We start from the raw sequence: 9,589 nt of genomic DNA, 5'->3' as shown, positions 1-9,589 counted from the left end.
GAACTTCAGGGGCTTTATGATCTGAGGAGATGTCCCAGGTTTCACTTAAAGATAACACATATAGTTGATAGTTTAGCATAGGTTTTTTATCTACACCTGGAGGCTTCTAAGGCTTTTGTTTTGATAATAGTAAAAATCCTGCTCTCTGTAACTGTGGGAAACTTTCTTGGGCTTTTGGGGGAAGGGGATCTTTAATTTCCTTTATAATAAAGTGGCTAATTCGGTATTTCTTGAAGTACTATGAGCTAAGAAGCCGTGCTTCCAATCTGGTTCATTCTTTGCATCCAACTACCACCCAGGTCACTCAGATCAGACTCTGGTTATAAAGCAGGTTCTCTATAGTGTTTCTCTTTCTACCTCTTGTTGCTGTGATGTGTTGGAAATATACAGAAATGCTCATGATTTATGTGCATTTATTTTGTACCCTGCAACTTTGCTAAAGTTGTCTATTATTTCTACAAGCTTCTTAGTCGATTCTCTAGGATTTTTTAAGTAGACCATCATATCATCTACAAAGAGTTGATAGCTTAGTCTCCTCATTGCCTATTTTGATACCTTCAATTTCTTTTTCTTCTCTAATTGCTACTGCTAGTGTTTCTAGTACTATGTTGAATAATAGAGGTGATAACGGACATCCTTGTTTCACTCCTGATCTTATTGGAAAGGCTTCTAATTTATCCCCATTGCATATGATGCTTGTTGATGATTTTAGATGCATACTGTTTATTACTTTTAGGAAAGGTCCTTCTATTGCTATACTTTCTAGTGTTTTCAATAGGAATGGATGCTGTGTTTTGTCAAAGGCTTTTTCAGCATCTATTGAGATAATCATGTGGTTTTTGTTGGTTTGCTTGTTGATATGGTCAATTATGTGGATGGTTTTCCTAATGTTGAACCATCCTTGCATTCCTGGTATAAATCCCACCTGATCATGGTGGATAATCCTCTTGACCACTTGCTGGAGTCTCTTTGCTAATATTCCATTTAAGATTTTTGCATCTATGTTCATTAGGGAAATTGGTCTGTAGTTTTATTTCTCTGTTTTTGATCTACCTGGTTTTGGGATCAGTACCATATTTGTGTCATAAAAGGAATTTGATAGGACTCCTTCTTTGCTTATTATATCAAATAATTTGTATAATATTGGAATTAGTTGTTCTTTGAATGTTTGATAGAATTCACTTGTGAATCCATCTGGTCCTGGGGATTTTTTCTTAGGGAGTTCTTTGATGGCTTGTTCAATTTCTTTTTCTGATATTGGAGTATTTAAGTATTCTATTTCTACTGCTGTTAATCTAGGCAATTTATATTTTTGTAAATATTCATCCATCTCACCTAGATTGCTATATTTTTTGCCATGTAATTGGGCAAAATAGTTTTTAATACCCACCCTTACCAATCTTCCACCTATGAGACAATACACCGAAGTACAAGGGTTTAAAAAAAATAGTTTTTAATGGTTGCCTTGATTTCCTCTTCATTAGAGGATTTGATACTGATGATTTGGTTTTCTTCTTTCCTTTGTTTATTAGATTGACCACTACTTTGTCTATTTTATCTGGTTTTTTTTTCAAAATACCAGCTTCTAATCTCATTTATTAATTCAATAATTCTTTTACATTCAGTTTTATTAATTTCTCCTTTGATTTTTAGTATTTCTAATTTAGTTTTCATCTGGGGATTTTTAATTTGTTCACTTTCTAGTTTTTTAAGTTGTTCACTTTCTAGTTTTTTAAGTTGCATGCCCAATTCATTCATCTCTGCCCTCCCTAATTTGTTAATATATGCACTCAGTGATATAAATTTTCCCCTTAGAACTGCTTTGGCTGCATCCCATAGGTTTGGGTAAGATGTCTCATCATTGTCATTGTCTTCAATGAAATTATTAATTGTTTCTATGATCTGTTCTTTCACTAAATGATTTTGGAGAATCCTATTACTTAATGTCCAATTCGTTTTTGGTTTGCCTCTCCATGTATTCTCACTAATAACTATTTTTATTGCATTATGATCTGAGATTTTATTATTTTTGCTCTTTTGCGTTTGTTTGCCATGTTTCTATGCCCCAGTACATGGTCAGTCTTTGTGAATGTTCCATGTGCTGCTGAAAAGAAGGTGGATTCCTTTTCGTCCCTATTTATTTTGATGTTCCTGGGCGCCACCATCCTGCCCCACCGCCTGACTACCTCAAAGGCCTGCCACAGGCTGGGTTTTTTAATAATATTTGCTTTTGCCCCAATTGCACATAAAAGCATTTTGTAACGTTTTCTGCATCGGAAGAATGCACCTCCCGGCTCCAGGAGAAAAGCCGAATTCAGAAGCCCCAGAAACCCCAGGGGTGCTCTTCAGCCCAGGTCACTGGTCATAGGTCAAAGTCTGGAGAGTCCTCTGGAGGTCAGCCAATCCACTCCCATCTCCATCTTGAGAGTGGAAAACTGAGGCCCAGAGGGGCAAAAGGACTTGCCCAAGGTCATATATGTAGCTGAATGCAGGTCTCAGCTGAAATCCTGAGCTTCCTAGAACCCCTCGGGATCTGCCTGCCACCAGTCAGTGCTTTCTTTCCCCTCTTCTTCCTCTTCCAGAAGGCGGAGCCCCTCCCTCCCAATGATCCTAGACAGGGAGCCTGCCCTGCCCCACCCCCACCCCACCCAGACCTCAGAAAGCATCACCATCTTTCTACCGCTGAGGAAGCTGAGACAAGGCAGGCGAAGAGCCATTTGAATCCCAAGGAGGGATTTAAATCCGGCCTCTGAGCGAGCCCTGGTGAATTGTGGGTCCCCCGCAGACACCCTCAAGGCCCCTCCCTCCTTTCCCCACTGTCCGGCTTTGGCTCTCCACCTTCCCGCCCCGCCTCATCCCATCCCCCGAGGCAGGGAGAAGCAGAGGGACCCAGACCCGGGCACACCAAGACACGGACCGATTCCACAAGCTTTTATTTCGTGCCCCCTTTGCCCGGGCACTGAGCGTTCGGAGCCGCCAGGGAGCTGCCCGGGGCGGCGGCAGGTCTGGGGAGCATTTGGGAGCCCCGGGGGGGGGGGGGCGGAGGGGCTTCTTAGTAACGCGGCTCGCTGGCCTTCCTGACCAGGGCGTTAAGCGAAGGAAGCAGGATCAGGAAAACTAGGACCAGCACCACGACCAGCAGCAGCACGTTCAGCACCAGAGCGCCGATGTTGAGCTTTCTGGAGGTCTCCGCGTACGTCAAGGCACCATTCACGTCCCCAACCAGCTTCCGGTCCCTGGACTGCAAAGGCAGACACGGGGAGAGGCCTCAGTCTGCCCACCTTTCCAATGGGCACGAGGCCCCCCATCCCCGGGGGCCCAGGAGCAGGAGCTGGCCTGAGCTGTGTGGGGAGAAGCACCTGCCGTTCTGGGGCGAGGACAGAGCTGGGAGAAGAGCAGAGAGGCCCAACCCCAAAAGAAAGGCCGTCCCAAGCCCCAGCCAGCCCTCCCAGAGCGCTGGCCCCCTCCTTCCCGCCGTTCCTTAGGGATCCAGCCCAGCCCGCCTCCTTCGAGCCTCCCCCCCCCTTGCCCCCTCGTAGGAGGCTGATTATTGCCCCGGCTGAGCCCTGCATTTCAGCCACTCTCAGGGGTTCCAAGATGCCCCCTCCAGGCTCCACCCCGTCCTCCCCGCCCGGCTGCCCTCCCTCCAGACTCCCCGCACACAACCCCAGCGGCCAAGGGTGGCCAAGGCTCTCGGTCCGCTCCCGCCCCCCCATTCACGTAGTCCTGCCCAGCCGAGGCTCCCCTTTCTCCAGCCAACTTCCTCCCTCTCCTCCCCGTAAAATTGCTGCAGGGGGAGGTGCTCGGCTTCTCCTCTCCGCCTAAGACCCACCATGGCTCCCCATGGCCCGCCGAGCCAAGCCTGCCTTTTCCAGGACGCCTCCAGGAGGGTGCAGACAAGGCCCAGGCGGCCCGATGGGCCACATTCCCGGACAGCCCTCACCTCTTTCTCCCCGGCTGCCCCGACCTGAAATGTCCTCTTCCCTTCTGGACACTCCCCCAGCCCAGGACCGCTAAGCCCATTCGGGGAGCCTGCAGGGGAGGGCAGGGGAGGGGACCCCGCTTTGTCCTCCTGACACCCCGCACGGGGCGTCCCTGGGAAGATGCGCCCAGAAGCCACGGCAGACCGTCTCTCCTCAAGGGAAAGAGGGGAAGGTGAAGCGCAGGGTGGGGGAGAGAAGGGGAAGGGGAACCGGGAAGAGAGGAGCGGGAGAGGAGGGAAGAAAGAAGGGCCGGCTGGAGAGACCCAGTGGAGCCCGGAAGGTTGGGGGGGGGGGAGGGTCTGTGTGTGTGTGTGTCTGTCTGTCTGTCTGTCTGTCTCTCTGTCTCTATCTGTCTCTTTCTCTCTCTCTGTCTCTCTCCCTCTCTCCCTCTCTGTCTCTATCTCTCTCTGTCTCTCTGTCTCTCTCTCTGTCTCTTTCTCTCTGTCTCTCTGTCTGTCTCTGCCTCTCTCTTTCTCTCTCTCTGTCTCTCTCTCTGTGTCTCTCTGTCTCTCTGTCTCTCTCTGTCTCTGTCTCTCTGTCTCTCTCTGTCTCTGTCTCTCTCTGTCTCTCTCTGTCTCTGTCTCTGTGTCTCTCTGTGTCTGTCTCTCTGTGTCTCTGTCTCTCTGTGTCTGTCTCTGTCTCTTTCTCTGTCTCTCTGTGTCTCTCTCTGTCTCTGTCTCTCTGTCTCTCTCTCCGTCTCTGTGTCTCTGTGTCTCTCTGTCTCTGTCTCTCTCTGTGTCTCTGTGTCTCTCTGTCTCTGTGTCTCTCTGTCTCTCTCTCTGTCTCTGTCTCTCTCTCCGTCTCTGTGTCTCTCTGTCTCTCTCTCTGTCTCTGTCTCTCTCTCCGTCTCTGTGTCTCTCTGTCTCTGTCTCTCTCTCTCTGTGTCTGTCTCTCTCGGTCTCTCGGTCTCTCGGTCTCTCTCTCTGTCTCTCTGTCTCTGTCTGTCTCTCTCTGTCTCTCGGTCTCTCTGTCTCTGTCTCTCTGTCTCTGTCTCTCTCTGTGTGTCTCTCTGTCTCTCTCTGTCTCTGTCTCTCTCTGTCTCTGTCTCTCTCTCTCTCTCTCTGTCTCTCGGTCTCTCTGTCTCTCTCTGTCTCTGTCTCTCTCTCTCTCTCTCTCTGTCTCTCGGTCTCTCGGTCTCTCTCTCTGTCTCTCCCCCCCGCCGCGCCGCTGCGGGGATGCTCAAGTTACCTTGACGGAGTAAATGAGCGCCACGAAGCCGAGGCAGCAGGGGTTTCCCAACACTACGGTGTTGAACAGGGAGAAGAGCAGGTAGTCCTTGGGAGGGTCCCGCCCGAGCCTCGTCTCGGACACCGCAGGCTGCATGGGAACGACGGTGTGGTCAGCCATGCTGCGGGCAGGCCTCGTGCCGGCACTGGGGCGCCTGGCAGCAGCCGGGAGGGAAGTGGGGAGGCCTGACGGTGCCGGGCGGGCGGGCTTTAAATCAAACCCGGGGCTGAAGGCAGGGACCGGGGCGGGGCTCGGGCCGGCACTGGGCGAGGCCGGAGGAGGTCGCGGACTCTCCCCACTTCTGTCCCGCAACTTCCAGGAACTCCCGCCAACCGTGAGCGCCGCTCCCCGGCCAGAAGCTGCCCGGGCGCTGCCTAGTGCAGGGCGTGGCGCTGTCCATCAGCACCGCCGCCCTGAGGCCGGGCTTTCTGGCAAAAGGTCCAGCCCTCAGAAGGTGGGAGGGAGGCTGCGGACAAGCTCAGCCTCAGCCCTGCTTTAAACGGGGAGACCCCGAGCGAGGCGCGGGCCGTGTGGGCCTGCCCTTCCCCTGCGAGTCTTAGGACTTGTTTCTGACTGGATCCCCTTGGAAAGGGCTCCCTAAAAGGCCGCTCGCTTCAAAATGGAGTCCCGGCTGCTCCCGAGAAGCTCCTCCGTCCGCCCTTGGACTTTGCATCCAGCTAGACTCCCCCATTTGGGTAAACAGACACACACGGCGGAGGAATTCTGGGTCGGGTTTGGCTCGGGCCCGCCTGGAAATTGCAGATGTCGGGATTCGGCGGTTAGCTTCGGCCCTCCCTCGTTCTTTGCTGCCCAGCTGTATAGGAACAGTGAACGTTTGGGGGCACCTGGTAGGCTCTCCCGGCCTCTGGTGCGCCCACACTCAGCCCATCGGCAGCGCAAAAGTCTGGCCCAAGGCTTTCCTCTTTTCTCCTCGAGCATCCCCGCAATGAAGCCACGGAGGGAGGGTGGCGAGAAGGAGGGGAAGGAAGCCGCTCGGGGAGGGGAGCTTGAGAGGCCTCCTTGGAGGCTCCCTGGAAGCATGAGCCGCCTTGGCCACAGGAGCTCTCCCCACGGGTGCCCGCGTCCCCTAAGGAGGTGCCCCCTCGTCCCACCGAAGCGGTGTGTGTTTGTGAGGGAGCTGCCCCAGCTTTGCGTTCTGTGGCCATACCCTTACCATGATACCTTAGTAAATGCCTTTGCTGGAGTTCGCCCCGTCCCCTGGCTAATGTATCCGGGGAACGCCCCGATGGGGGCTCGGGAGCTGTGGATGTCCTTGAGGGGCTGCTCCGTGACCCGTCCCTCTTCTTCAGGTTCTCTGACCTCCCTCGTGTGCCTCAACATTGACTCTCCACCTCCAACCTTTGGGCAGCCTTCGTCCACGGCTCCCCCCTCACCTCTGCTTCTCCAATGCTCTATTTCAAGGCTGACCTCATGCGCCACCTCCCACGGGGAGCCTCTCGGGATTTTCTTTCTTACTCCCTCGCCAATGGCCAAGACGTGGCTCGCTCCTGAGGACCCAGATTGGCCATCCTTTGCAGCGGGAAGATGATCGCCAAATGAGCTGCTCCTGTCAAGGGCTTAGCGCAGTGGCTGGCGCAGAGTGGGTGCTTCATCATCGGTTCTTCCCTTATTCTCTTCCTGCCCGGCTTGTGAGGGGCCAGTTGGAATCCTCCCTGCTCCCCTGTGCTGCTTCCAAGCTCTCCCCCCCCCCTTGTTTAGTGACCTCTTGGTAGAGGCCGACCTACCTCTCTTAGTTCAGGTTCAGTGAAGGAAGACAAGACGAATAAGGTCCTCCCGGGTCACTGAAAGCCCACAAAAGGAAGTTGGTTTTGCCTTCCCACAGCAAGGAAGGGGGTCCCCGAAAGAGTGGCAGCTTCTCTGGGCACGGCCTCACCCTGACTCTGTGTGGAAATGGGCCTGGCCAGCCGATCAGGTGCCCATCAGGTGCGGATGCTCAGAAATGTTGGGAAAAGCCCTGCCGGCCGCTGTGGACCGTTTTCTGCTGCTGGTGGTCAGGTGTCTCGGGAGGAGGCCACTCTGGCTCCACAGCGCTCAGTAAGAATCATTTATTCTCAAATGGGCAGCGAAGCAACCACAAAATACACAACTCAGAAGCACAAAAGCCAAAGCAAGAAGAGCACCCGTAAGCCAGAAGACACCACCAGATGGGGAGACGCCAACTCCTGGGTCTGGGAGGGGCCGGGTGAGACTCCAGAGGGCCGAGGGCTCCGTGAGGACCTTTAGGGGGGTCGCAGACCAAAGTGGCTTTTGGCCAGTGAGCCTGCATAACCTGCTAACTTGGCAAGCCATGGGGCGTGTGGGATCAAAGCCAAAGATGTTGGACTGAACAATTTGGGGTCCTAGAATCTTCCTGGGGGGGGGGCGGACCCTCCCTGGAACCTGCGCAGGACTCTTTGCAGTTTGGGGAGTGGCGAGTTCCCAGAAACTGCCGGCACACAAACAGTCAGACGTCCACCCGGGGCCTGGCCAGGGTCCCACGAGATACCCTCCTTCACGCCCGTCCTTGAACCAATTCCGCGTGGTCCTATCTAGTCCAGAGCTAGGCCTTGGCCTGTATAAGCTTCCCAAATTCACACATGAATCTTTCACCAGAAAACTGCATCAAGGTGTGCCCAGCCCCGCCCACCCCCATCAAGTCCTAGGAGCAGCCTTGTTGTCATTCCTACTTCTGAGAAATGAGGACCTACAGGGGCCAAGCCCTGAGGATCCTCCAGTGATGACATTTGTACAACTGGGGGGGGGGGAGGGGGGAGAAAGAAAATGAATCATGCAAACATGGAAAAATAGTTTAAAATAAAAATTTACAAATCTTGAAAAAGCCACTGGATCCCCTCCGGGGAAACTTCCCCTAATGAGAGGCACGAGAGCCAGAAGGTCCCAACAGAGGCATTAAGGGTGGGGGAGGACCATGGCATGCTTCAGAAATCCCCTTCATAGGGAATAATAAGGGTGGGGAAGGCTAACGAGGCAGCAAAACCAACTTACTCTCACTGACATTTGGTTAGGCTTTAAAGCCAGGAGCCACGCTGGAGATTACAGAGCTCAAGAGAGACAAGATGAGGAGGGAAAGAAACCAACGATTCTAAGCAAAGTGTAATATCTAATGCAAGTTTCCAAATGACGGTTTAAAGAAATGTGTACGTGCTGAAACTTGGTGGTGGGCTTCTGAAGATCTGCAGGGAGGCAGTAAGTATGGTGGAGAGGAAGAGTCAGGAAGACCCAAGGTCAAGCCTGCTCTCAGGTATTTACTAGCTGTGTGACCCTGGGCAAGTCACTTAACTCTCTTTTCCTCAGTTTCCTCATCTGTAAAATGAGCTGGACAAGGCAATGACAAGCCACTGCAGCATCTTTGCCAAGAAAACCCCAACGTGGGTCACCAAGAGTCAAACAAGACTGAAATGACTGAACAGCAACATCGAGGATTCGGATTAAGCTCCAACAACTTCTCTCCCTTTCCTGGAGGGCACGAATAAGAAGAAGTGACGCTAGCAGGAATGGTTCCCGTTGTTAGGTCAGCTAGTAGCAAAGTGACCAAAGTGAAATAGGCTCTGCAATGAAAGGCTCCACAAGAACATGCCTGAGGAAGAAGGTCTTGAGAAAGCAGTGAAGGCGAAGAGAGGCGAGGAGTCAAAGTGCCAAGTGAAAGGCTGGCCAGCTTTAGTCAGAGGCCACTGGAGGAGCAGAAAGAGAAAAGAAGAGAGAAAAATCTCCAGAAGGAGAGACGGCAGGGGAATTGGGGAGGAAGCTAGCGAGTGGCGGAGTCTGCACTAAGCGTGCAAATGGAAGGTCTGGAGTTTGGAAGGAAAGTTGAGAAGGGTTTGATTCCGATGAGATTGAGCCATGGAGAGCCTCCCCTATCCTTCACCTTAGGCTAAGCTGAAACCCTTGAGGTGGAAGTTCAGGGAAAACTGAGGCTTGGACGTTATGTGGCCTCTTGGAGCATCAAGGTGGAGTTGGGTTAAAGACGCCAAGAAATCGATTTGGCTCGTGGGATGACCTTAAAGGAACCAGAAAAGTTTATGGAAATGTGATCGGATGACCACAGATCTTTGAAATGAAATGCCGGCTCCTCGCGAGCCTGGGGAAGGGGAGATTTGGGGCTCTACTGTGTGGGATTCTAAATCCAGATTGGGCTCGAGCTGTTGAAGTATGTTCTACAACAAAATTATAAAGCGTTTGTAATTGTATTATAATTATATATATATATATTATATATATATATTATTGTATATCATTTATATTATGTTATATATGTATGTACATATATATATATAAGTATAAAGCAAAGTGGGGTCTCCTACCAGGATAATTGTGGTCAGTCAGAACATAATGGGAAATACATATGCCATTCGCCATTG

At 51.8% G+C, this 9,589-nt stretch overlaps 1 protein-coding gene across 1 annotated transcript; it reads right to left on the bottom strand.

The window, feature by feature from the left end:
• Window positions 1–3,020: 3,020 nt before the first annotated feature.
• LOC123253008 (interferon-induced transmembrane protein 3-like) lies at window positions 3,021–5,365 on the bottom strand. The gene is made up of 2 exons (XM_044682275.1): window positions 5,172–5,365; window positions 3,021–3,241 (listed from the first exon to the last, which is right to left on the bottom strand). Exons 1-2 carry the CDS (start codon window positions 5,328–5,330, stop codon window positions 3,053–3,055), a joined length of 348 nt encoding a protein of 115 aa, XP_044538210.1. The 5' UTR covers window positions 5,331–5,365; the 3' UTR covers window positions 3,021–3,052.
• Window positions 5,366–9,589: the final 4,224 nt, after the last annotated feature.

This window comes from Gracilinanus agilis, chromosome 6 (assembly GCF_016433145.1).
Source record: "Gracilinanus agilis isolate LMUSP501 chromosome 6, AgileGrace, whole genome shotgun sequence".
Lineage (NCBI taxonomy): Eukaryota > Metazoa > Chordata > Mammalia > Didelphimorphia > Didelphidae > Gracilinanus > Gracilinanus agilis.
Note: the sequence above shows the minus strand (reverse complement) of the source record. Positions and strands in the feature narration are given on the sequence as shown.